Below are 26,688 nucleotides of genomic sequence, written 5' to 3' on the forward strand. Positions count from 1 at the left end.
TCTTATGTGTGGTTTTACGAAACCGATCCATGTTTCAGACAAAGTCAAAAAAATATATTCAACAAAAAACAGAGAACAGGATTATCCGTTTAACTATTCTCGTCAACATGAAAAACCACAGGACGGTCTATTTTTAAAAAAAAAAGCCGTAAAGAGCAATAGCCATGCAACCGACTATGCCGACATGCTATCAATATTTCAAATGATGTTTTTCAAAAGACTGTATTTTCCTCAATTAAGTTGAGCTGAGACTTGAAGAATAAGATAAATCGTAGCCAACGCGATGGATACGATCCAAATGTATTGAAGCAACTCCCTTTCTGTCCGTTTTATTTTAAAATTTTGATTTGTTGCTTTCCTTATCGATCAAAATGTTTGACAAGCACTAGAACAATCTATTCAGAACGACGGTAAACTGTCTTTGAGTCAGCCTGGTTAACAGGGAAAACTGACGAAAAATAAAAATCAACAAAAGCCAATGTTCATTAGAGTACTCAAGGTTGAAGGAAAGTAAGAGCGACGCTTCAAATCATGCTTACCTAACATATCAGCAATATTGACGTGGGCAGGACGACCAGCAGTAAAGACAATTAATTCAGCAATATCGTCGGCGACAAGAGGTTGAATACCTTTATAGACGTTATCGGCCTTTTCCTTATCACCACGGAAACGAACCGTGGAGAATTCAGTGTTGACCAAGCCGGGACAAATTTGACTGACACGAATAGGTGTATCGACAAGTTCAATAGCCAAAGCCTTGGTGATGGCATCGACGGCAAATTTTGTAGCTAAATGGCAGCCATGGCAAGGCGAAAGAGAAAGGAGAAAGAGCTAAATAGGGTGATTCATAAAGTTGCTTGTTTTTTTTTTGATAATACTTTACCGCAATAAATACTGCCTCCAGCATAAGCTTGTTTGCCGGCGACAGAACCAATATTGATGATATGACCAGTACCACGTTCTTTCATACGAGGAACAAGTGCTTTGGTCAAGAAAACAAGACCTTTGATGTTGGTACTGAGCATTTGGTCAACCACCGCTTCTTCGACGTCTACTAAATGATCAACACCGATCACCATGCCAGCATTATTCAAAAGGACGTCTACGTCCTTGACAGCGTCGGGTAGTTCAGCAACAACCTTGTTAATTTGGTCCACTTTTTGAACATCGAGTTGAACAGCGTGAATGTAAATGTTGGGATGACCTTCTTGAAGTTTTTTCTTTAAACCTTCCAATTTCTCGAGACGACGCGCAGTGATGATCTAGCATCAGCGAAAGAACAAAAAAAAAAAAAAAAAAAAAAAAAAAAAAAAGAAAAAAAAGTTGACTTCTCTCTTTCTTGCACTCGTGTATCTATTGCATACTTACCAAGTTGCAACCTTCCTCAGCAAACTGACGTGCACTGGCTTCGCCGATACCTGCAGAAGCACCTGTACTTTAAAAAATATGTGTTGGTTAACTCTAACATTCTAACGGTGTGTGCAGCAAGAATGGGGGCATTTTGAAATAACTCAGACTTTACATAAAAACGGTCTTTCCTTGAAGTCTACCCATATTATCAGTTACAAATCTCACAGTAATTGGGAAAAGTAAGATATTCCCTCACACGCGTCAAAGTTTCGGGGTGTGTGTGTGTGTGCGTGTGCGCTTTTTGCATTATTAACAGATAATAATGTCCGCAATTGCGCGCCCCTGGATTATTTTTTTTTTTTTTTTTTTTTTTTTTTTTGTCTTCTCTTACCCGGATTTAGGGGAACTAATGAAACTAAGTTCAGGGTAACGCACGAGATTATAGTAAGAGGATGAAGTAACTGAGTTTTGTAACCCATCAAAATAGTAACTGATTATAAATTGTTGTAATGATCGGTTAAATCTAGTTTAAAATTCCCGAGGAGTTATTCTCGTAGTGAGTAATAGTGAATAGCTTCAAGGTCCATCCGAACGTTTAGCATTTTAAAAGTACGGGATGAACCAAAGAAGAATAGAAAAATTTACAACAGAATGTCACTTGGTCATGGGTAACTTGTGTTGTAGAATCACACAGAATTACAGAATTCATGTGACGTTGATTTTTATCACAGTCTTTCAAAATTTAAATCAGCGGAATAACAATTTCAGCCAAAAAGGGGCAAGGTAAATGGATAAGGAACAAAGGACGGGTAAAGCAAAGAGTTTATTATTTCTTTGAAGGTGATAGACAAAAAAGAAAAAAGAAATTTACATAAGCGACCACGATGGTTTACAAGATATACATATATAGTAGCAATTAGAATACAAATGATGTTTTGCCGCAAAAAATCCAAAAAAAAAATAGAGATGGACGGGAGGGGGGGGGTATATGAAGCGAATCGCCGCACACCTTCAATAGAAAGTAACAGCAGCAATCGTCGTCGTATCTTAGTGTCGACCGGGTGTGTGTCAGAAGAGCTCCCAATGCTGCTTGCTAAACGGTCGCACTTTACAATGCTTTGGCTGACGTACAAGACGAGGGACGTCATGGTGACCCATTTCAATCTCGTCGTGTTTGTGTTCTCCCTCAGCTGCTGCATTATAAAAAATACTCTATTTACATACAATATTGATGGATCGACTCCAGATAGTCTTTATACACCTGTGGTAGCGTTGCATGAATACTATCGACAGTGTCTGTGGCAGACGTGATGCTGAGCAACCTGTCCAGATAATGTTCCACAAGTCCTGAATGATATTCTTCTAAATTCCTTGGTGGAGCACAGCCATGAGTATAAATGTCGTCCCAACTCCTGCTAGCAGTGCTTGTAGATTCCTTTTTCGAAGCAGAGACAGTGACGGATTCAATTTGAATCACTTCATCAATAGAGTTATTGTTGTCTGTAGCATTATTAAAATAGTCATTGTCTGATTCTTCTTTTGGTGTTGTTGAATCGTGAGGAACAGTCGTAGGAAGAGGAGTGGCAGGTTGTATCCTTATGGCGGGGAAATAGTCGCCCAGATCTTCTTTAAAGCATGCGGTGTCAGCTCCACCTCCTATTTTTTCTTTGTCCACCACCAATGGATAAAAATTGTTGTTGTTGTTGTTGTTGTTGTAGGTATTTTTGATCTCGTTGTGATTGTTGTAAGCTACAAAACTGCTGCTATTTGTCGTAGCATTGGCCACAGAGGATGTCATGGCCCTTCTGTCTTTTAGAGTGATGTTGCCATCTCGAGGATGACTGTCAATGAACAGATCAAACCGTTCATCAATCAGTTCGTTATTTTGAGTTGCTGTAGTGGAAGTAGTGGTTGGAGAATGCATTGCAAAATGGTGATAAAGAATGCTCATCGTCAAAAAAATGGGTGGTTTATATGTGATTTCTATAATAGACGGGATGGAATAGCGGTAAGACTTCTTGGTGAGAAAAAGGAAGCTTAAGAAAAAAAGAAAGCAAAAAGAAAAAAAACCAAAGACGAGCAACCCTTTAAGTGCACGCATTCATAAATGAATGATATGTTTTGTTCCATTTCTTCTGTTTTTCAATTTATCGCCAATTACTATTCGATTTTGAAAGTCAACAATTACAAATTCGGTTAAGCCCTTTGATTGGTTTATTACTTTAGGCTAATTCATGCAATCCAAAAAAAGAGTCTTACAATGAAGAGCTTGAACCCGGAAAGAAAAAAAAATAATCAAAAAAATCAAGATTTTTTTTTTTTAGACACAGCTTGGCATTCTCCTCGGAAGAACAATCAACAAATATGCAAATCGTCATCCCATCGATTTCATTTTGTTCTCTTTGCTACTGTCTAAGATGGCGAGGGAAGGGCCATGTAACTAAATGAACTCGGGCTATTTGGGATAAAACCTGATTCAGCTCACTAAAAGAGACATTTATAAAAAGGGCAGTAAAAAGGCTAAAGCAACTTTTTTTGATTTCTTTGATTTTTTTTTTTTTTTTTTTTTATTTTCTATTTTTCCATTAAAAGCATTTTAGCTTAATTTTGAGGGAAAGAAAAAAAAAAAAAAAAAAAACCACGTCAAAAACCGAAAAATAGAAAAATGCCACAGATGACAACATTATCAACTGCAGCCATATCTTTACTGTCTTTGCTAGCCCTTGTCAACTGCCAATGGGAAGGTGCGGAAGAGCCCACACATATCATCAAGTTTAAACCGACAGCAGGCCTAGACTATCTTACTGGTAAAAAATAATGGGGCCCTTTTTTTTTTTTCTTAATTGTCCAACACCCAACAACGACAAAAGGAATTTCTCATTTTTGTTACTTTAACTTCATTAGCTGCAACTGAATTATTAAGCCATCATCAACAGTTTTTATCCTCTGCGCGGGAAAAGGATTTTGCTGCCGCTCATTCCCCGATGAACGAGCACAATTTATCGCTGGATCACTTTGATCTCGGCGCCGGTTTTACGGCGGTGTCGGGGATCTTTTCTGACGACAAGTTTTTGGATTATCTCAGCGGTATCGCCTCCATCGATTACGTAGAGAAAAATCAAGTCTACAAAACAACGCATATTGTGCCGAGACAGTTTTCAGAGACCGTCCTCTACCCTCAAAACAGTACCTTGTCTGTCAAAAAACGTCAAATGAACGAATCCGCCGTGAGAAGAGTCAAACCGGCGAGTTGGGGCTTGGCACGTATTCAACGCCATGAAAACGGAAACTTGAACGAGTATGAGTTTGATCCTAATGGAGGGTAACGTATTCTATAGAAAAACAGTGCTTTTTTGAAGAAGAGGTGAGAAGGGGGCGTGCATCCACTCATTTTATCTATCTATGTCTATCCCCCTCCTTTAGCCAAGGAATAGAAGTCTATGTGCTGGACACGGGCGTATTTGCAGAACATGTCGATTTCAATGGACGTGCTGAACATTCCAAATCCTACGTTCGCAGCGAAGAGGACACGGATAGGGGGGGTCATGGCACGCATGTAGCCGCCAAAATTATCGGTGAAGCGTATGGCGTGGCCAAAGGGGCGGTCGTGAAATCGGTCAAGATCCTCAACAAAAACGGCGATGGATCCACTTCGGGTCTTTTGAAGGGGATTGAGCATGTTATGGAAGTCGCCACTCCTGGTAAAAGTATCGTCAACTTATCCCTTAGCGGGCCTCGTTCCCGACTGCTTGACCAAGCCTTGACGACGCTCGTGACGGAGCATCATATTCCTGTGTTTGTGTCGGCCGGTAATGCAGGTACAGACGCTTGCTTTTTCTCACCGTCGTCCAATCCTCATGTGTTTGCCGTGGGGGCGGTCGACATCCATGACGCGGTACCCCGCTTTTCTAATGTCGGCGATTGTGTTTCGATCTACGCTCCCGGTGCCAACATTGTGAGTGCTTATGTCGGCGCTCCGGATGCTGCCAAGGCGATGGACGGTACCAGCATGGCCAGCCCTCACGTAGCAGGCATCGCAGCCAATTTGATGAGCCAAAGAGAGTTCAAGTCAGCACAAGAGGTCTACGATACCATCCGACAGATGGCAACACGTGGCGTACTGCAATTTGACACCTACAAAAGCTCCAGTCCCAACCGTAACCTGCTGGCTTACTTTGATAAAGTCGAAGCAGCGTCAGCCGCCGCCAGAGCAGCCGCTTACGAGGAAGAGGACGATGAGGATGAGGAATAACTTGAAAAAGAAAAAAGTGGGCTGGAACGGGATGACAAAATAGATTGTGTATCATCCTATCGCACCGCATGGCTCTACTCCTTTTATTTTATTTTTTTTTTTTTTTTTTCAATAAATTCTGTATCTATAAAGAAAAGATGCTGGTCCATCTTTTCTTTCTTTCCTTTCAACCTATCCATACTGCTTTTTTGCTTTTTTTTTTCGTCTCATCTTGAAAACATCCTACTTGGCATCGTCAAGTTTTTCTTTCCTGCTAGTTTCCACCCCTTTTGTCATCAAAGTGAGTGTACTTGGATGACGACACCGGAAAACGTCTCTTTCATCGAAAATGATGTTTTTGTCTCAGATCAAAGGTTATCCTTCGGAGAATCTTTAGAGTCGCCCTCGTGTTTTCAGCATCGTGCCATGTTTCTTATCGCAACAGGGGACATCATAGAAAAAGAGACTCACGATCAGGGAAGTGTGTCTTTTGTCAGTCTTGTTATTTTTGAGAATACGGCAATAAACTTGGGTTATCCCCACCGTTCGAAAAGGAAACAAACTCATTTGTGACAGTTTCGTTTCTAGCAGGCCTATGGGTGTAATATATGTAACCAACACAAGTGGGATGAAGCGTTGCAACACTTGGTATCGCGCTTTTTTTGCTATGTTTGTTTGATCGAATCGAATCGAATGGTTTCTATTCATCCCGATTGTCAACAATGAAAAAAGATGGTTTATAAAAATTTTCCTTTTTTAGCAAAAATAAAGTAGGCCCCCCCCACAAAATTACCTATTAGGGACACATGGTCACATGCTGAGATCATTGACATCAGAAGAGAAGGTGGCGGTCATGGCTAGTTTTGTAGACTCTTTTATCTTTCAAACTACCTGGCGGGAGGGCAGTATTCTCGTTGTCCTGAAGCATGAATAACACAAATACAAACCATGCCAGCCTTTACTAAACAACCAGTAAGACGTACAAGGTTTTGGAACCTTCCTTCGGAAGCCATCAGCCTTCTCTGACGTAAATTGGAGTCATAGGACAATGAGAAAAAAAAAAAAGTCGCATTCCCCCCCCCGCATGTTCATCATCCATTGAACTGCTGGGTGAGAATGTAGGTACTGTCAGCAACAGTAAGCTAATACCTTTGGCTAGCCATCTATGCTTGTAGTCTACCTATGCAACATGAATCATGGACTCTTGGCTGTTGATCGCGTTTTCTGGAATTACTATTTCTGTATTAAAAAAAAATTGGGAGGGTCATGTGCCAAAGAAATGCCTAGGTTACCAAACAATTGAAAAGTTATCCTTAAAAGTCAAGATAAAGAACAATGACTGGCCAATGAGACATGTCTGATGACAAATACGTATTCATACTCACACTCTCATCCTCCCCCAGCCCCCCTTTATGATTCGCTACTCCATCCCTCCTGTTTTGTACAATGCCCTTTTTTCTTTTTTTGACCCAAAGTGGGGGATCACAGTCTCCACAGCTCTAAAAACCCTCCCTTATCTATCGAGCGAACCTATTACTATCGCTGAATTTCCAACCTATTGTGTCGTGGGAGAGATAAGAGATATCTTATTTATTTTGTACACACGCACGGTATACATAGCACGCATTTTTTCAATCTATATACGGTATATAATATGAATCAAGTAACAATGCAGTAAAACCTGTCAAAGGGCTCTCTCATGGGAAATCCCCAATCTATATAAATGACATATCGTTTTTGTTTTCGTTCGTTCGTTTCTTACTTTTTTCGTTTCCTATCCTCAAACACTCTTTCCTCTGTTCATTGTCCTTTTAGGATCGAACCATAGATTAATACACACACATTTTTTTATTTTTGAAAAGAAAACGGCCGACAAAAAAGCGGGGGCATTTATATTTGGATCTCATTTTTTTCACGATCATTCAAACAAAAGAGTAGATCCAACAACACTATCGATTGATGTCTGACGAAATTGAAAAGATCTCGGTACAACAAGTGGAGCATGGCGAAGCTACTCAAGCATTGAATGCTGATGAACTTTTACTACAAAAGCTGGGTTATAAGCAGGTAAACTAAAAAAGTGGCAAGAAAAAAAGCAATGAGGCAAATTCCAAGGATAAGCCTAGAATGACTCTTTTCTTTTTTTTTCTTACCAACAATGTTAGGACTTGAACCGTTCCATTTCTGCTTTTTCAAATTTTGCTATTGCATTTTCATGTTGTTCGGTACTTTCAGGCTTAACGCCCATGTGGGGAGACTCCATGATGGACGCAGGTTCATTAGGCGTTATTTGGGGTTGGGTCATCACAGGCTCGTTCACCATGGTCGTGGCTTTATCATTGGCTGAAATTTGCAGTGCTTATCCTACCACGGGGGGTCTCTATTTTTGGGTATCGCGCTTGGCTACCTCCGAATGGATGCCTTTAGCCTGTTGGGTGACAGGTTGGTGTAACTGGATCGGTCTATGCTGTAAGTGTGTGTGTGTGTGTGGTTTTCCCTCTCCCGTAGTAGTCGATGGACGATGATGACCACTCACCCTTTGCTTCTTTTTTCCATGTGTGGTTAGTTGGTATCTCTTCTGTTGATTTAGGTCTTTCTCAGTTTATTGCGGGTGTCATTTCCGTCTTTAATCCAGAGGTGGAACTCTCAGTGTATGCTCAATATGGTATCTTTGTCGCTATTCTTATTATTCACGGCATCCTTAACTCTGTTGCGGTCAGTTGGAACGGTATCATGAACCAAGGAGCATGTAAGCTTGTGGTTTTTTTTTTTGTGGTCATGGATGAAGGATGTCTAAGAAGAACGAATTTTCTTTTTTTTTTTTTTTTTTTTTTTTTTTGCGTCCCTAGTCTTTGCCAATATGTTGGGTATTTTATTGATCGTCATTGTGGGTCTAGCATTAACCAAACCGCTAGCCAGTGGCGATTTCGTGGTACGTTGGACGCAAAAGAAAAGCGTCCCCTTTCTCTTTCCCATGATGGACTGATTGTGCTTCCCCCCTCTCCATTTAGTTTGCGCAATTTTATAATGGCTCTGGTTTCAGCAGTGATGGTTTTGCGTTTTTGCTCGTGATTCTTCAATCTCAATACACGCTTTCAGGATACGACAGTGCTGCGCACATGGCGGAAGAAACGAAAAACTCGCAACACGGCTCACCGTCGGGCATTCTGTTTTCCGTCGCGGCGAATGCCCTTTCCGGTCTTGTGTTCCTGCTCGCGATCAGCTTTATGGTCAAAGACTTTAGCGGGCAAATCGTGAGCGACGACGCGATCCAGCCGCAGATGGTGCAGGTGTTCTACGACGGCGTGGGGCCGGCGTGGACGTTGGTGTTTTTGATGTTTGTCATGGTGAGCATCTTTTTCTGCGGCTCGTCCTTGCTCTTGGGCAGCTCGCGCATGGTGTATGCGTTTGCGCGCGATGGGGCGATGCCCTTTTCCAAGCAGCTCCATTCGCTCCACCCGCGCACCAAGAGCCCTGTCATTGCCGTCTGGTTCAACGTGCTGGTCGCGGGTGTCGTGGGCGTCCTCTACATGGTCAACAGCACCGCCTACGAAGCGATTGTGTCGGTCAACACGATCGGCTCTCAGATGTCCTACCTGGTGCCCATTTTGCTGCGTATCACCACGTCGCGTCACACGTTTGAGCCTGGACCTTTCCATCTCGGGCGCTTCAGTCTCCCCTGCGGTATCCTCTCCTCGTGCTGGCTGGTGTTTACGTGTGCCCTTTTTATCTGTCCTACCGAAGCGCCCATCACAGCCGATAGTATGAATTATGCCATCGTGCCTTTTGCCGCCATCATGATTTGCTCCATGACGTACTTTTACTTTTGGGGCCGTAAATGGTTCACAGGGCCTGTGCGTGTCATTGATGGTCAACACGTCATACTGGACGATGACCCTGCTTCTGTTCCCTCTGTCCACGGTGGGCGAACCTAAAGACGCGTCGTCCAAAGATCCCCCCGCCACCCCCCCTCTCTCTCTGCATCCTTTGTGATGCTTAACAGAGGGATTTGATTTATTTATTCTTCTGTACATACGATAACACAATTCCATTCAATCGAATAAAGGGCTCTCGAATCCATCTTTGGATGGATGGGACAGTTTCTTTAAGCATGACATGGCTTCATCGATGGGCATCCACACCCCCCCTTTGGATCTCCCCTCCAATGGAAAAACGGCGTGGAGATGGGGTGAGGATGAAAGAGGGTTTGCATGAACCGCTATCCCTCGTTGAATGAAAGAGAGAAAAAAAAAAAAAAAAGAGAGAGTGGTTCCAAGGAACAAGGTACCGGAATAAAACGTGGATAAAGTTCAAGATAACCATTTGTGCTACCCTCCGATAACAGACATGACGCAATAGAAGAAAAGTCAAAATGCCTTGTTTTTTTTTTCTGGATTTTTTTTTTTTTTTTTTTTTTTTGTTCAGTATGATTTTACATGGGCATAGGTGGAGCCATTAGGGGAGGGAAGGGAGGAGAGGGGAGGGGGGAGGAGGGTCCACCCTTGGGCAGTGAGTATTTTATGAACGTATCATTTTCATTGTCTGTGCATAGAGTGTGTTTGCTTTTTTTTTACGTTTATCCTTTTGATTTTAAAGTTTGTTAAAAAGGCTAAAGTGAATCATTCGATTTTCTTGGGATGTTGACTAAATTTTACCAGAAAATCAGTCGATGTAAACAGTCCCTTTTCAACATGCGCGCGTGTCTATGTCTGTGCAACCCGTTGATAAAAGGCACATCCGATAGGATGGACGGTAGGCGGCCCATGTTGTCTGCAGCCATATCACTTTTTATCCGTCCAGGGGAGTGGGCGGAGTGGGATGTTACAGTACTCTAGAGTCGCGTGGGTCGCTTTTTTTTTTTTGAACCGGGTGTCCGAAAAAAAAAAAAAAACGGGAAGAATTTGAATTCTTTTCATTGGCTCATTATTGAGTGGGGTTAGGTAGTCAATAAACCAAACTTTCAAGTTTTTTATACAGGGTTCACTTGAGACAATGGCATGTCCCATTTTGAGATGAAAAGGAAAAGTTGTATGACACCATTGAAAGAAGATAAGAAGAGGTTGTGTCTGTACAGTGAATACGATGCGCAACAAGAAAAGAAGCAACAGAAAGATGGTATGACAGGGCTTTTGTTTCAACAGAGCTCTTATGCCCTTGTTCAACGAAAAATTCAATGCAATGGAGGATGTATGTCTATGCACTGTAAATTAAAATGGTTAGAATGAAAGGGATCTCATTCTTGAACTGTCACTCGTTCTTATTGGCCAAGGTTTTTTTTTTGGGAGCTTTTTATTTGGAATTATTCTTAAATGAGGCGACCCATGTTGTTTAAAATGACAAGATGCAAAAAAAAGCTAAATATGTCAGCATGTTGTCTCAACAGGATGCTCTTCTCATTTGGGTTCCATAAAAATTAAAAATATACACTCGTGTAACGCAAAAGCCAATGATTACATAACTCAGGGCCAACCGGCCCTTTCCTAAAAACTCATTCGATAGGATTCAAACGAAAGATCGTTGTAGATGGCTACACCTAAAGAATGCGTCCACGTTTCCTTGAGTTTAGAAAGGGCTTGAAACGAGAGAAACCCCATTTTAGAGAGTGAGAAACACGCGCTTACCATTTTTTATGATAGAACAACCGCCCCCGCCCTCCCTCCACCCCCCATGCTTTCTTTCCATTGGATCTTTCCTTTTTCTCTTTTCTAGAGGGAAAAAGAAAAAAGCTCTTTTCCTCCCCGCAAAAAAAAATTTTTTTTTTGATTCCCCGTGTTTTTCCTTTACCAACTTTCTGCTTATTCCCCGCCCCCACCCCCCACCCTTGTTGTATCCTCCAATCATCAAGTTGCTTACGACCCTGAAACAAACGGACCCAATGAAAAGTGTTCTTAGCTAATCAGATAGACGCACGGGAAGATTCTGGTCTTTGATTGCAGAGACACATGCACAAAAAATTGAGGAAAAAAAAAAAAAAAAAAAAAGCGTGGACCAGTGGATGATGTGCTACCTATTTTTATTGAATGATGATGAGGAAACAAAAAAAAAAAAAGGAAAAGGGGGATATGTATGTATGTACACTGTAATAAAAAACCAAAGCAGCAATGAAAAAAAAAATAAAAAAAATGTAAAATTAGAATTATATATCAAAAGAGGATAAAGCATCTACATTAAAAGTATATAAAAAAAGAGAGAAGAGAGAGAGGGGTGGGTTATACCAGGTATGGGGGACGAATATGAATCTATGTACAAAAATAAAACAGAGGGGGGAATCACAAAGCTTTAAAATGGAACAATGGAATGAATGGGAGGCAATGTATTGGCTGTTCCATTGACATTCGTAGTAGCGCAAGTCGTCGTCGTCGTAGTGACAGGAGGTAGCACGCGAGCTTGAGGTGGTCTCTTTAAGATTTCCAACAGACTGCCAGGCGTGGCGGGTAATCGGTTACAGACGGGATCAAGATGATTGCATTCCAAAGGTGCAATCTTGGCAAACATAGAAGAGGTAGGCGTTGGTAAAGACATGAGGCGAGGAGAGCCTACCGGTGTCAAAATGGGGGATTGATCGGGAGTTAAGAGTGGATGATGATTCATAGAGAAAGTGGAGCTGGTAGTGGAGAGTGCAGGTGATAAAGGTGCAGAAGGAGAAAGAGCAGGAGGAGAGGGATGATGAAGCAGTGGTTTTGCAACAATGGGTTGATTGTAAAGCTGAATAGGCTTTTGTTGCTGCTGTTGCTGTTGCTGTTGCTGCTGTTGCTGCTGCTGTTGTGGTTGAAGAAGAGAGCCAGCTGTTGTTAAAGACTTTGGATGGCTCTTACGGGCACGTCTTTTATTAGGCGAAGTATGGATGCGGACGTGACGAGTCAGTTCATCTGACCTTGAGAACTTTTTTGCACAACCAGGAAACGTGCAGTGATGAGGCTTTTCGCCTGTGTGTGTGCGAATATGACGTGTTTGATGTTCAAGTCTGTAAAATGATTTAGGACACACGGGACATTTATACGGTCTCGGTATGCTCGCCTTATCCAATGGCGGTACAGGCCTTTTGGGTGTCGTAGGTCGAATGAGATGGTTGAAATAGTAAGGCTGTGTAGAAGTAAGAGGAATAGACATGTAAAGAAAAAATCGAGTTGATAAAAAAAAAAAAAAAAAAAAAAAAGGGTAGAAATGAGGGGGGAAATAAAGAAAAAAGAGTGAGAAAAAAAAAAAGTTTAGGACAGGGTTTATATACTGCTTTTCTCTTCAATTTACAAATTTGGCAATTAAGGTTTTTATGGAACTCACTGATGGCTGAGATAAGGGTTTTTTTCTATTTATTGGGGGGAGGGGGGGAAAGGTGGGGAGGTGTAAAAAAGAAAAAGGGGGGAGGGAGCGTTGCGGGGCACCGGGTGTAGGATGATGATGGTTTTGATTCAAAGTGGGGGGGGAGGGGGGAAATCAAACTGGTTTTTTTTAATTTCTCCACACGCAATTTTTTTTTCTTTTTCCTTTCCCGAAAGATGAAGCATTGATAACCGGATAAGGAAATCCCTGAATTTCTATCATTCTTATTTCACACGATCTTTGAACTATTTTATATATTAAAAAATAAACCAACTTATTTTCAAGCGTCGGGGAGTTTTTTTGATATTACTTTAACAGAGAAATGAACAAATGAAACGAAAAGCATGAATTGAATTCCTTGTCGTTGCTATGATATCAAACAGATGAAAAAAAAAAATCTACTGCTTATCTTTTTGAGGGGGTGAAAATGGTTCTGGATTTCTTATACATGTCTTTTTTTTTTTTTTTACCCCAAATGAATATCTCACGTAATATAGCTTCGTTTATCGAAAAATCCCTTTTTTGAAAATTCATATAAAAGATCACGCAATACAGCCAAATGTACATTTTTTCTTGTTCCAATAATAAGAAATCACACCATTTAAGTGTTACTTTTTTTTTATTTTAATTTTTTCTTTTTCTTTTTTTTTATTTTTTTTTTTCTTTTTCGTTTTCATTAGGAAACCCTCTCCTTATCATCTCATCAGTGATGAAAAAGGAAAAAGAAAAGGATGTATCAGTTTTTTTTCTACTTTGTCAATACATTGTTATGTCTGTGCTTCATTCTTTAGAAAAGAAAAAAGTCCAATCAGATGAGTTGATAAGCAAACCCAAGAAAAAAAAATGCGGGGGAAAACCTTAAAATAACCATGTCACGAAATCAAGAAAATAATTGACGTTTTTTCTCATTTGCGTGTGCATGTGTGTTTTTGAAAATGTATAACTTGACACACAAAAAAAAAAAAAAAAAAAAAAAAAAAAAAAAGGATGTGGAAGGTTGTGCAATAACCAAAAAAAGAATATTTCAAATCGAAAAGTATCCATTCACGTGCGAAAAAAACGTTTCTAATTGCTTGTAAAACTATTTCCTACCCGTTTTTTTTTTTTACAATGAGCAAAAGTACGCTTTCATTTATGATTTTCTACGAAATAATGAAAGAAAGAGGGTGAGTTGGGCTACACAGGATTGCATAAGCTTGTAAATCCTTTATTTGTAATTCGTCTAAAAGTTTAAGTCTGTTGGATTATTCATACATACGCACACATACACACACACACACACACACGTTATTCTGGTTATTCGTTCTGCGTTATGTCATAAAAACGAGAGACACACCACATGATGGGAATATGTAGAAACACCCATTCTCTCGTTCACTCAAATTCTCAGCACAGAGTAGCGCATTTTTAATTACCGTGAGAGTTGTCCTGGTTTTCATATAAGCTTTCAGCACGTTTTGAATGATTCAAAATGACATCCTACATCCAATCGTCTGAGGACTGTGAACTGTAACTTCAACGGATGATGTTTCCCCCCCCCCTCCTCCAATACATTCACAAAGGCGGTAGGAATTCTGTGAAATACAAGAAAGAAAAAGAACAAAAAAAAAAAAAAAAAAAAAAGGAACACGAGTCACAAGCTTGCTCGTCTGCATGAATGACGTCCGCCCTGATAACAAACAATAACAACACTTGATGCAACAACATTCTTTTGCATTATACGGGCTTTTTGAAAGCCTTCCCTTTTGAATAGTCTTTTTTTTTTTTTTTTTTCTGAGATTGAGAACGCACATAGAAAGACCAGACGAACAGTATGGCTTCCACTCCTGACATTTTGAAATTCACACAGCTCCATTCAGCTGTCGATGCTGCATTTTGGCAATCCTTTGTTTCTAAAAAATTAAACGACTTGAAACTTTCCAGTGAGCCTCTCGACATTCAAGGCTATTTCACTCAACTCCATCCAAAAGCACTTGATGAGCATGGTAAAGTCGTACCTTTGCCAAGCCGTTTCCAGATACCTTCGTATGGATTGGAGATGGAGACATTAGAAACAACAACGACAGGACAGTTTCCATCGAAAGGAACACTTGTGAATACAAATACGATGGAAGAGTTTCGTCTCATTGACAAGAATCAACTATTTCAACAAGTGGCTGACAAGGTAGAATACACTGACTAAGAAACGGAAACTATTCTTTTTCCAAACTAATGTTGTTGTTGTTGTTGTTCAAGATTAAGAATGCAGTAGAATCGGGAGATGCTTTGAAAGACAATAGTCTTCTCAATTCATTCTTGATGCTCATGTTTGCAGATTTGAAACATCACAAGTTTTATTACTGGTTTGCCTTTCCCGCCATGATGCCTCAACCCGAACCTTGGCGACTCTTATCTCAAGATAAGCATTATTTCACACAGAAGCAAGTAAGTTTTTCTTTTTTTCACTCCACCAGTGAAATGTAGCACCCTTTTTTTTATTTTATTTTTTTTTCCTCACACGCGCCCCTTATCAGTTGGATGACATCGATGAGGCTTATCAAGCTTTATCTCGAAACGCCTCTTTGTCATCGAGACCATCTCCTTATTTTTGGATAAAGCAAGAAACCGGGGAATTACAGGTTGCACCATTATGCGATTATGATCGCTTTTACGAAAATCATCAAAATGATGTAAGCTTTTGGCTAGATAAAAAGTTCTAATTTTGAACAACCCATAGACCCGCGCGCATTCATTTCTTTTTTTTTTTTTTTTGATAAGTGCGTTTTAGGATTTTTTGATCCGTCGACAGCCAATGAATCCCCTGGCTGGCCCTTAAGAAATGTGTTGTATCTAGTACAAACCACTTGGCATTTGAAAAGATTAAAGGTTTTGTGTTATCGGCAGCAACAACAACAACAACAACAAACATCTTCTTTTGTCATTGATATCGAGTTACCAAATACATCTTTTTACAGAAACGGTATTTTCCTATTTTGATGCTTTTTTCTACCCTCCCTCCTTCTACTTCAGTCCCCACTAAAACACTCTTTTGGGGGGGTCATAGATATTCCATCTGTGGGATGGGAAAGAAACGTGCAAGGCAAACTCGGCCCCCGATTGGCTGATTTAGGGCCACTGATGGATCCTATAAGGTAAAAAAAGCAACCCAAAAACTGACAGAATGGCCAAATATGAAATGAAAAAAAAAAAAGTTAATTTCCTTCAATTTTCAAATCTAGACTTTCTGAACAATACGGTGACCTCAATTTAAAATTGATGCGGTGGCGTTTGCTGCCTGACCTTGATTTAGAAAAAATTAAACAAACAAAATGTTTGTTGTTCGGTGCGGGTACTTTAGGATGCTATGTGGCTCGTAGTCTTATTGTAAGATGCATCCTCTTTTTATTTGTCTCCAAGGGCCAAAGCTAAATGAATTCTATCTCTTTTCGGAAAGGATAGGCCTGGGGTGTGCGTCATATCACCTTTGTCGATAATGGAAAAGTATCTTTGTCGAATCCTGTACGTCAACCCTTGTATTCCTTCCAAGATGCCATCGATGGCAAGCATACGAAAGCAGAGACAGCCGCTGCCAACTTGAAGGACATCCATCCTACCGTGGTCTCTTCCGGCTATTGTCTTGATATACCTATGCCCGGTCATGCAATGAAAGACGACGATGAACAACTGTTAAAAGACATCCATCGCATCACACAGTTAATCGAAGAGCATGACGTTATCTTTCTTTTAACAGATAGTCGTGAAAGTCGATGGTATCCGACGTTGGTCGCGTCCATGTTGAATAAGCTGACGATCAATAGTGCCCTAGGCTTTGACACGTATCTCGTGATGAGACATGGTTCTCGTCGACGACACCATCAAACACCTTCCTCTTTGGAACAACCGCAACAACAGAATCTAGGCTGTTACTTTTGTAACGATGTGGTGGCACCTACAGATGTAAAGTGTGATGTTATACCAAGCGATGGGGTTTCTATAAAAGAAAAAGAAAAATAGCTGACACGTATATTTCTATCTTGTCTTTTAACCCCCCCCACCCCCTATTTCTAATAACAATAACAACAACAACAAACACAGTCTTTGACAGACCGTACTTTAGATCAACAATGTACTGTCACAAGACCTGGTTTATCAGCCATAGCAGCTGGCTTGGCGGTTGAATTGATGGTCTCTGTACTTCAGCATCCAGATGGGTAACCAAAAAAAAAAAAAAAAAATATAGTCATTACCCCTCAAAAACAAAGATGGCTCATTCTTTCTTTCTATTGACAGTATGGATGCCAAAGCAGACACTCTGAACAATGCTTCCTCTCCTGCGAATCAACAAAGCAGTTTACTCGGTCTTTTGCCTCATCAGATAAGAGGCTTTTTGGGCCAATTCAGAAACCTGTTAATCGTAGGACAGGCATATGAAAATTGCACGGCATGTTCAGAAAAGGTATATTTGGGAGGACGGACAATTTTTTAGTTTTTTGCAAATCAAAAGATTAAATATAAATCATTGTCTGTAGGTTTTGTCAGCCTATGAAAAAGATCCCCTGAATTTCATGAAGAAGGTTTTACAAGATTCTCTTTATTTGGAGCAAGTAACAGGTCTACAGAAAATGAAGGAAGAAAGTGAAGCTCTTTTTCATGATTGGGATAATATAGAAGATGAAGAAGACGATTTTTAAGATTATTTATATACCTGTTCCTCATCATTTGAGAACTCTATTTCTTTATTTATCACCCAAATACATGGTCTCGGAAACGTTATATAGGATTATACAATATGTAAATGATCGATCTTGAACTTTAAATAAGGTTACCATACCAGCTATTTTTTTTAATTTTTTTTTTTCCTGACGGATTGACTGGACTTTATATCTTGGTAAAGCGTTTCAAAATGAGAGGTATTTCGGGAAATGGCAGCTGAATGAGGAGAATGCTACGGAAAGTTAACCAAAAGTAAATTCATACGATGACCTTTTTTTTTTTTTTTTTTTTTTTTTTTTTTACAATTACCAACAGACGGTATCTTTTTCTTTTTCCATTCTTACTCGACACTCAAATAACAGAATCATTTTTCAAACAAACCGTCCATGTACACCCAACATTTGTTAGACAAATGAGCCTGTCTTTTTTTGATGGAAGCATGAATCCTGTAACGATTCTTATGTCAGACGGATACAAATATATGCATTCCTGCAGTGCACCACCCCCCTCCTTCCAAAGAAAAGCCTATTTGCAAAAGTTTTTTTTTTTTTTTTTTTTTTTTGTGATCAGTACATTTTCTTTCTTGAATTTGAACAATGTCAACTTCTATTCTGGACCAAGTAAGTTTGTTTTTGAAATACCATGGATATCTTTTTTTGGAGAAAAGGAACTCCCCCCTTCCTGACCCCAACTTACAAGAAAAATCAAGTGCAGGGAATAAGTATACTTATTTACCTGTCCATGTCCAAGTATCCACACAACAGTCGTGGTTGAGTAGTAAATGAAGGAGAGACCAACTTTTGGCAACACGGTACAAATCACCTGTATACCATGTCACCCGTACTGTACATGTAGAATGTTTGTGTTTCTATCCATTTACTGTAACAGCAGCAGCTTGTAGCTTCATATTCAAAGCCTTGTTGGAAGATGTTCCAAAGTCAGCATTAGCAGTTTCTATCTTTATCCATTTAGATACTGAACTTTACAGATGACAAGAAGCCCCATATTAAATGAGCTCAACAAGAGCAAACAATCATTAGGAAACTATCCTCAGTTCAATCTCTGGCTTCAGCCAATATGAGAACTTGCTGATTTTTTATTTCGCGAGAGCTTGTTCATCACTTTGCTATGGCTCTATTGACTACTCTGACAAAGCCAAGGCTCCTGTATCTTTCAAGTCTTGGATTAAATTCGTAAAAATTAGCCTTGGTCATCCCAGAAAAAAAAAAAAAAATCAAGATAAAACTCTAGGTTCCTATCGAAAATACAATGTACCCGTATGACACTTGACAAAGGAGAAGCCAGTCAACGAATGCAAAATAAAAGATGTCGAGTGTTACGATGGAAAGCGACGAGAATGGGCACTCCATCTCTCTCCTTCTCCCACAACCATAAACTCGCGGTTGAGACCACAATTTGACACAGAGTCTGAATTTAAATGTTTATAAACTGCATTTGCACTCCCATCCAAAATTGACTGGAAAGTGTAGCGGCTTTCTGTAAGCAGAGTTGCAGTCTATAAGGAGATGAATTTATGTGTTGGTGGGCTTAACGGTCTATTCATTAGTTCGTCGAAGACAGTGTCTTAGTTAGAGTCCGGTGTCAATATTCGAGTCCTGGCGTAGGCCGGGGCACGGAGGTTGTTCAATACTGGGGTACCGCCCGAGGGTAGCAATACAGCAGGGAAAACCCAGAGCACTGGCACGGCTGTGAGATAGCACGTCTGAGAACTAATTGGGTAGGCTGCCACTACATATAAGGACTCCCTCTTTTTATTTGATTTTCTAGTGGTAGTGTCGTGCTTGAAATGATAGCCCCGTCAATTAGTGCAAGTTTTATACAATTCAATAATACTTTTTAAAAGGGAAAGAAAGGATGCCGTTTATTTCTTTTGCAACATTCGTATTCTTATAGGATTATTACTGTTACATTTACTAAAGTTTTATATACCGTAATTTTGTGGTACGACAGTAGTGCGCATAGCGTAATAGACGAGTTTTTTTTTTTTTTTTTTGGCAGGCAAAAAAAAAATTTAAAATATTTGATATGCCTATGTATATTACAGTAAATGCCTGGATGTTTATTATTATATTACGATGGGTATGGAACGACATTCAGTGAGCGAGATGTTGGTATTACTATTAATGCTAACTCGCTTTTTCCTGTGTACAACGTCACATTTATTGACAGTCGTTGTTAGATGATGATGAGCGGGTGTAGACTGTTGTAACAAAGGGTTGGGCTGTTTCATGATAGGTCTTAGCAGGGGCGAAGATGGAGGTGCTGCAGGTAGAGTGAAATGATAAAAATCATCATCTTCATCTTCATCATCAGAACTACTGCTACTGGAAGCGCTGTCATGCGTCAGAAGGTCTGCTACTTCTTCCGCTGCTGGCTGCTGCTGCTGCTGTTGCTGCTGATGCAATAATGTAGTATCCAATGCTGTTGTAGAAGACAGAGACTTTCCACATACGGTTGTTTCATTCTCACTATTTTCTTCTTTTTCAGGTTGTTCGACAAGTTCATACATCAGCATGAATGGGTTTTCGCTCAGGACCTCGTCTATTGGACACGCTCGAACATTGTCATCCGACATTTTGTACCATTCCGACCCTGTCGATGGCTTCAATGTTAGTTTTTCTTGGCGGCATATCTTACAACTGCACGTGTTGGCTACAATACGTCGTTTATAAGCAATATAGTGGCCCGAAGAATGATCTCCATAATGCACAATCATACTCATCAAGCGATACGTGTAATTTCTGGCGATAGGGGGTGTAGGCGGCGGCGTCAGTGGTAATTTCATTGTCGTGTGAGTAGGCGTCTTGCTATCAGTAACTGCAGCCACAGTGATAGCATTGCTGATCGTGTCATTGGGGTGGGAGGTAGTATTACAATAGCGAGTAAGATCCAACACTTCAGGAAAATCTACTTTGCAGGTGTTTTTCAATATCTCGCCTGTGGATACATACATAGATCGAACAAAGTGAAGACAAAGAATTTTCGGCGGTTTAACAAACATGGCTTGTTTGGATTTTTCAGTTTTGATTGTTGCGGTAGGTGCTGTGGTGGTGGTGGTGGTTGGTGTTAAGGTAGTAGCAGTCGTATCTGCAGTGTCAAGAGATGTATTTTTTCCATGTTGTTTTCGTCGTAAAGATTGCAAAGTGCATTGTTCACATTCAACATCTTGCAGGTATTCAACGCTTGTTAATTGTTCCAGACAATCATTTAAGCTTGTGTGATCCTAATAGAGGAAAAAAAAAAAAAAAAAAAAAAAAGTTTAGCTTTCCTCTTCAAAACCCCCTCCCCCCCAAAATGAAAGCATGCCAGTCTCCCTATGACGAGTATTTTTTCTACCTTATTGTTAGGAAGAGCCAATTGAACATTATTGAATAATTGGAGTGGGATTCCTGACTAAGAAATAAAAAGGTACAAACGTCGGCTGTTAGTCTTCATAACCATTGCTTCATCCTGCTGACATGCTTATTTGCTAATTTACCATGGAACCACATTGTGTACAGGTCATTTTATAAGCTAATAAACCATGAAGTGGATTCTCTAAATGTATGAAATCATCTTGTTGCTGCTGCTGCTTCTTTAGTTTGGCCTTCTGAGAGGAGGATGGATGATGTGCCATCACGTTCAGGATATCTTTAAAGCCTCTTTTCCAAGGTTGCTGACCTTTCCTCACACTGCTGATTTCTGTGTCCAATTCATTCATCAATAACTGATACAGTTCCTGTGCATCTTGTTGTTCTCTATTAATGATATCATTATTTATCGAAAGTGCTGTCACCATCTCCTTCGGTCGAAAAAACTTGTTTCTCGGTGATGGTTTTGTTAATGTTAACAGTGTTATCAGTAGTGATCTTGTGATTGGAATAGAGGCGGTTGCCGCAGTGGATCGACTGAACTGATGTAAATAAGCTTGCAATGTTGGCAGAGAAGACAATGACTATATGAAATGCATAACCGGATATATTATGATAAGCTTTAAGAATCCATTAGTAACAAACTTTGTTTTTGTTTTTTTCTCTACCTGTAAGACTGAGTTCAGAAAGCATGAATTGCCCGTATTCGCCAATCCAGCTACCATCGTCGCTGTAGAATGTTCTGTGTCTTTTTTAGTAACTTCTTTCTCGATACCGGGTAATAAGCATACTTCATCAATAAGCTCCGTAGTCACGAGTGTTTCATTCTTCCCCGTAACGGATGGATTGGCAGCATTACTGCTGGTGGTTGATCGAAGCTGAAACTGATCGACTATGGCAGCAACATTCTCTGCTTCAATAGAGGAGCCGATGGGTGTGATATATCGTAAAAAACGATATAGACGAGATAAACTACGCATAAAAGTTTTTGACGGTGATGGATCTTGTTCATTTTGTAAGCGGATGAGTAACCAATGAATAGTGGGTATAGTGATCAATAGTAGGCCGATCGAGAAAGCTACTGTCTGCAAAAGATCGGTGATATTGGTTGTGTAAAGCAACATTTGTTTTTTTTTAAAAAGACGGTTGGTATTGCTATTCAAAAGACACACAGACACGCACAAAAAAAAAGATAAATGAAACAAAAAGGTCAATAGCTGATATGTACAAAGAAAAAAGCAAACTGTAACTTTTTTTTTTTTTTTTTTTATGTGGTGAATGGATCAATCATTTATGTGCATTTGGCGAAAAAAGGGAAAAATCTGATGATTTTTGGGACAATAAGGATAAAAATAAAACTCCGCTTCAATAAAACAATAAAAAAGAATGGGAAAAGGGGGAAATGGGTCATTGGTCAGTTTAACCCGCCGTCCTTTATGTTTGCAATTAGACGTCCGAGATTCGCTTTTTGTTTGTGTTGTGTGCGAGGCAAAAGAGCCTTCTTTTTTTGATCTGTATCACTTGAAACACTGATAGAAATCATTTTATCTATGGTTTTTTGAATGCAAAATACAACACTAGACGCATGAAGGGCATAGGCTACTGTGATAATTACTAGCCTAAAGTTACTTTTCTTCGTCAGGAGTTTGAACCGAATCAAGTAACCAGACATGTCTTTTTCTGCTAATAGAATAAGTAGAAACCTACATGTGATTTCTTAACTGAATAAACCATCCCGAGTATGCATTGCTAATATATTTATTTGCAGAAAAACTCAAACAACAGTATTCTATGTCATACAGTATGTATTTATCTTGTTGGCTACAGCGTTGAAAGAGAATTTATGTACATGATGTGAATGCACCTATTTCATTATGTAACTATACCCGTAATGTTGGCCGAATTTGCCATCGATCGTTTCCGGATAGAATAAAGAATTCTATTGTCCTTACTAACATCACCTCCTAGGAAAACTCTTCTCCTTTCTTCAATAATTGACTGTAGTTACAGTGCCACTCATTCTCCGTCTTGAAATACAAAAAGCGTTATTTCATTTGGCTTGGTTGTATACCTTTCAATGAAAAAGATAAACTTCTCTGCTGTGATTTGTTCGTGACTCTTATACAATGATAAGTTGAGAAAGAACGTCCTGCATCCCCAGTTATTTGGGTTTCAATTTTCTATTGCTTCTGCTAATTGCTGCTTGTTACTATTCGCTACTACCGCTGCTGCTGTAATTGAACGCAAGCACTTCACAAGACAGATGAATGAACTTTTCTTTTTCTTATCATGCTTTTGATCTTTGATGCCTCTTTATTTATTGAGGGTGATGAACAGCTAAGCAGATGCTTGGGGGATTGGATGCTTTTTTTTATTTATTTTTTGGAGGGAACGAAGAGGGGAGGGATAGGGTCCCTTTTTTATGGATCGTTTCTCCTTGTTTGCTGCTCTTTTCTTTCTTCTGCTTGCCTTCCTTTACTTTTTCCTTCTCTCTCTCTCTTTCTTTTTCTCTTCTTTACTTTTTTGATTTTTGCCCTAAAGTTTGCTATTGAAATTACGAATCGTAGACCAACAAGAAGAAAAAAGGCACACAGCAGCTTGCAGACAGTACTAGTGTGTGTTCCGGTTATAAAAGAACAAAGCGCATAAAACCCGCTTTTTCTTCCTTCCCGTCTATTTATCAACGTAACGTCTGTCTCTTTCTCTTTCTCTCTCTGTGTGTGTTTGTGCGTGTGCTTCTCCCTTTCTCCCATTGATTTCTTCCAGTTCGAATAGAATTTGTTTTAGTTAGAGAATTGTTATGAATTTTTTTGCGTGTCCAGTTACTTATTCATAGTTATTGGAGTAGCGCTTTGATACTTTCCTTTTTTTTTTTTTTTTTTTTTTTTTTTGTTTCTTATTACAAACTTGCCTTATCTCCATATCCACCGCTTTGCTAACATTAAAGACACAACAGCAACAACAACGCAAGAGACTTGGATCCCTCATTATGTATATCAACGGTTCAAAGTATGCTTGTTCAAGTTGTATCAAGGTACGATTTTGCTTTGTCTTCACCTAAACGATAGAGTGAACGAAAAACTGGACTAAAACAGAACAAAATGTTTATTCTATTATCATCATTCAAATTAAATACAGGGTCATCGGTCTTCTCAATGTAATCATGCTGATAGGCCCTTAATTGAGATACGTAAAAAAGGAAGGCCAATTACACAATGCAGTTTTTGTAGAGATCTACGCAAAAAACATCAAGTACATATCAAATGTGTATGTAATGGTCATGATAAAAGAGGTAAATTTGTATAAAAATGGTGATAAAGCTTAGCTCAACGCTAATTGTTCATTTCTTCTTGCTCTCTTGTCCTCTCTCTTCGAAATAATAAATAATCAAGAAAACAACTCTTTGAGGCACCCACATCAGATTACATCGCCACTACATTCACAAACACAAACACAAACGCAACAAGTTCAAACACCTACCGAGCATTCTGGTAACTGTACAGCCTCTACTGACGAAATAGTAATCACTACAAATGGACAGTGTGCCTGCTTATCAAAATTACTTAGTACAACCACTAAGCAAATCATACCATTTATTTCTGTGCCTTCATCAGTTGTAAGTAACGACCGCCTCACTCCTTCAGAACAAACTTATTCTCAGAAATTAAAAGTAACACAAGATGCGTTGACTGCCACATCTTTGTCATCCGCGCCACTTTGTCCTACAGCGACTACTACTTCTACAACTACAGCTGAACCTACGACGACGACGACGACGACGACGACGACTATTACTACTACTACTACTACTAGAACATCCGCAGCCTCGTGCAACAGTAATTGCGCATCAGAGGGAAACATCTCGGAAGAATTGTTACCTTCTTCATCTTCCTCCATCACTTCCGATTACACTTGCTTGCTTGACAGCTTGCCCTCTGCGGTGAACGATATCAATCTAGCATCCTCAGGAGGAAACAGTCTTAGTAACCACAAGAAAGTGGATAAACATGACCCACATTCAGCATCAATCAAGCCATTTCAACATTACCACACCCTCCAGCCACATCCTCATTTCCACAAACCCCTGAGTGGCAGCAATACATCACAAAGGTTTCTAGACGGCCAACCACGTATTCGCACAAGTAATGGAGGTTGTAACAGTATACACCGAAAGAAATCGGCCACAAAGCGTGGTTGTTCTTCTTCAATCAATATTTCCAACTCATCTCCAGGCTCGAACAACAACACGAATAACCCTCAAGCCATCCCGACTTCTAAGCAACAGCCACAGAGTACGACTACGATTACAACTACGGCTACGACAGCTACTGACGCTGTAGATTACAATCATTCAGCGTCTGCTGCAGTCATCGTGCCCAATGTGAACAGTAGCCGTAACGGTTTAAGTATGGACACTTTTTACTCTTCCACCATAAGAACAGTATCAGATGATAACAGCTTGTCAACGCCTCCACCCTCCATTGCTTCACCACTTCCCTCTACTTCGCTTACTGCCACCAATACAGCGAATAGCAATTATGTATTTCGTGATACGTTGTCGTCTTCTGTTAATCTTGTAGACATGCAATTCGACTATCTTACCGAGCAATTAGAAATTCTTTCCAATAATAATTACAACAATAACTGTTGTAATAATAGTTTCCCTGCTTCCTCCTCATCAGCTGTAGTCACCGACATCTTTAATACGGGGCTTCAAGACGAACTTTTAAATTCCATGCTTTGTACTACTACAAGTACTACGACAACTACTACTGCTGCTGCTGCTGGTGCCCCTATGTCGACTGCAACTGACACTGCATTAGACGAAGACACCACAATGGATGATTTGGATTTGAACAGTGTTAAAGTTAACAATGCAATGTTCCTGGATACTTCTCCTGCTGCCACTATGACAGCGACCACATCGACTACGAACCCTTCCGCAACCACTAGTACTATCATTCAGCCTTCTCCATGCGGAAGTTTTATTCCCCATAGTAGTTGTACTCTACAGGCTTTGAGCAACAATGCTGTTCTCGCTACTTCCGCTCATCCTGGAGAGTCAGTAGTCATCACGATTACACCTTTGTCTGATCATCCTAGCCAATCAACTACTACAACGCGTATTGTCACTTGTTATTGCGGTAGTCAATGTATGTGCCCAGGCTGTCTCGTTCATCCGCACCAACAGTTTATCTACAACAATTGCTCCTCAACCACAACGACAGATTCATCCTGTTGCTCTGAAGAAGATAAAAAATTAGACAAGAATTAAAAAATTGACTATCGTTTTTCTTCTTTTTTGTTGTTCTATCATGTGTTGTATTGTAAATAATGAAAAACTTTAATATTTATAAAAAAAGAAAGTCGAAACAAAAAAGCGAGGTACTTTATTTTTTCTCAAAGTTGTTTAAAGTTGTTGTTGTCGTTTTCCTTTTTGTTAATTCTTCTCTCCCCTATTCGTCTCCCTTGCCTTCATACTCACCATCCATACCACCCTCAGTCCTGAAGAGAATGGTAAATCTCAAAAGACTCTGCCCAGAGTAAACCGATAATAGCTAGAGAGCCTCTAATATGTACGCCTATATTTTTGCAGACCATTCCAACCTATACAGCAACACTTGAAGAATCCAAGGAGGCTTTTCTGATCTTTGACAAGGATAATAATGGCACCATCGAAGCTTCAGAGCTTGGTGCTGTCATGCGATCGTTAAACATGTATCC

At 39.9% G+C, this 26,688-nt stretch overlaps 11 protein-coding genes across 11 annotated transcripts; 6 read left to right on the plus strand and 5 right to left on the minus strand.

The window, feature by feature from the left end:
* Positions 1–147: 147 nt before the first annotated feature.
* On the minus strand, positions 148–1,678 carry BDF20DRAFT_998619 (uncharacterized protein). Its single transcript, XM_053085467.1, has 5 exons — positions 1,523–1,678; positions 1,369–1,435; positions 884–1,262; positions 540–788; positions 148–448 (listed from the first exon to the last, which is right to left on the minus strand). Exons 1-5 carry the CDS (start codon positions 1,552–1,554, stop codon positions 396–398), a joined length of 780 nt encoding a protein of 259 aa, XP_052939472.1. The 5' UTR covers positions 1,555–1,678; the 3' UTR covers positions 148–395.
* Positions 1,679–2,098: 420 nt separating this feature from the next.
* Positions 2,099–3,894, minus strand: BDF20DRAFT_998620 (uncharacterized protein). The gene is made up of 2 exons (XM_053085468.1): positions 3,610–3,894; positions 2,099–3,510 (listed from the first exon to the last, which is right to left on the minus strand). Exon 2 carries the CDS (start codon positions 3,449–3,451, stop codon positions 2,567–2,569), a length of 885 nt encoding a protein of 294 aa, XP_052939473.1. The 5' UTR covers positions 3,452–3,510; positions 3,610–3,894; the 3' UTR covers positions 2,099–2,566.
* A 71-nt stretch (positions 3,895–3,965) lies between these two features.
* BDF20DRAFT_853847 (peptidase S8/S53 domain-containing protein) lies at positions 3,966–5,683 on the plus strand. Its single transcript, XM_053080155.1, has 2 exons — positions 3,966–4,672; positions 4,774–5,683. Exons 1-2 carry the CDS (start codon positions 4,335–4,337, stop codon positions 5,600–5,602), a joined length of 1,167 nt encoding a protein of 388 aa, XP_052939474.1. The 5' UTR covers positions 3,966–4,334; the 3' UTR covers positions 5,603–5,683.
* Positions 5,684–7,390: 1,707 nt separating this feature from the next.
* On the plus strand, positions 7,391–8,470 carry BDF20DRAFT_306089 (uncharacterized protein). The gene is made up of 3 exons (XM_053075165.1): positions 7,391–7,648; positions 7,747–8,330; positions 8,431–8,470. Exons 1-2 carry the CDS (start codon positions 7,541–7,543, stop codon positions 8,104–8,106), a joined length of 468 nt encoding a protein of 155 aa, XP_052939475.1. The 5' UTR covers positions 7,391–7,540; the 3' UTR covers positions 8,107–8,330; positions 8,431–8,470.
* BDF20DRAFT_306059 (uncharacterized protein) lies at positions 7,619–8,693 on the plus strand. The gene is made up of 2 exons (XM_053075164.1): positions 7,619–7,648; positions 7,747–8,693. The coding sequence occupies exon 2, from the start codon at positions 8,096–8,098 to the stop codon at positions 8,651–8,653; it is 558 nt and encodes a 185-aa protein (XP_052939476.1). The 5' UTR covers positions 7,619–7,648; positions 7,747–8,095; the 3' UTR covers positions 8,654–8,693.
* On the plus strand, positions 8,398–9,825 carry BDF20DRAFT_853855 (amino acid/polyamine transporter I). Its single transcript, XM_053080156.1, has one exon. The coding sequence runs from the start codon at positions 8,701–8,703 to the stop codon at positions 9,514–9,516; it is 816 nt and encodes a 271-aa protein (XP_052939477.1). The 5' UTR covers positions 8,398–8,700; the 3' UTR covers positions 9,517–9,825.
* A 1,811-nt stretch (positions 9,826–11,636) lies between these two features.
* Positions 11,637–12,713, minus strand: BDF20DRAFT_998623 (uncharacterized protein). The gene has a single exon (XM_053085469.1). It carries the CDS (start codon positions 12,689–12,691, stop codon positions 11,861–11,863), a length of 831 nt encoding a protein of 276 aa, XP_052939478.1. The 5' UTR covers positions 12,692–12,713; the 3' UTR covers positions 11,637–11,860.
* Positions 12,714–14,676: 1,963 nt separating this feature from the next.
* Positions 14,677–17,717, plus strand: BDF20DRAFT_853878 (uncharacterized protein). The gene is made up of 10 exons (XM_053080157.1): positions 14,677–15,065; positions 15,137–15,325; positions 15,415–15,570; positions 15,659–15,860; positions 15,945–16,032; positions 16,120–16,264; positions 16,340–16,837; positions 16,976–17,091; positions 17,171–17,336; positions 17,410–17,717. The coding sequence occupies exons 1-10, from the start codon at positions 14,715–14,717 to the stop codon at positions 17,569–17,571; spliced, it is 2,073 nt and encodes a 690-aa protein (XP_052939479.1). The 5' UTR covers positions 14,677–14,714; the 3' UTR covers positions 17,572–17,717.
* A 1,881-nt stretch (positions 17,718–19,598) lies between these two features.
* On the minus strand, positions 19,599–22,257 carry BDF20DRAFT_998625 (uncharacterized protein). The gene is made up of 4 exons (XM_053085470.1): positions 21,633–22,257; positions 21,093–21,548; positions 20,951–21,007; positions 19,599–20,837 (listed from the first exon to the last, which is right to left on the minus strand). The coding sequence occupies exons 1-4, from the start codon at positions 22,086–22,088 to the stop codon at positions 19,680–19,682; spliced, it is 2,127 nt and encodes a 708-aa protein (XP_052939480.1). The 5' UTR covers positions 22,089–22,257; the 3' UTR covers positions 19,599–19,679.
* Positions 22,258–23,278: 1,021 nt separating this feature from the next.
* On the minus strand, positions 23,279–23,828 carry BDF20DRAFT_853910 (uncharacterized protein). Its single transcript, XM_053080158.1, has one exon. It carries the CDS (start codon positions 23,715–23,717, stop codon positions 23,385–23,387), a length of 333 nt encoding a protein of 110 aa, XP_052939481.1. The 5' UTR covers positions 23,718–23,828; the 3' UTR covers positions 23,279–23,384.
* A 125-nt stretch (positions 23,829–23,953) lies between these two features.
* On the plus strand, positions 23,954–24,270 carry BDF20DRAFT_815575 (copper fist DNA binding domain-containing protein; the record flags this gene model as incomplete). The annotated part of the gene is made up of 2 exons (XM_053077091.1): positions 23,954–23,998; positions 24,103–24,270. The coding sequence occupies 2 exons, from the start codon at positions 23,954–23,956 to the stop codon at positions 24,268–24,270; spliced, it is 213 nt and encodes a 70-aa protein (XP_052939482.1).
* Between the last annotated feature and the right edge of the window lie 2,418 nt (positions 24,271–26,688).

This window comes from Mycotypha africana, assembly GCF_025528875.1.
Source record: "Mycotypha africana strain NRRL 2978 chromosome Unknown BDF20scaffold_2, whole genome shotgun sequence".
Classification (NCBI taxonomy): domain Eukaryota; kingdom Fungi; phylum Mucoromycota; class Mucoromycetes; order Mucorales; family Mycotyphaceae; genus Mycotypha; species Mycotypha africana.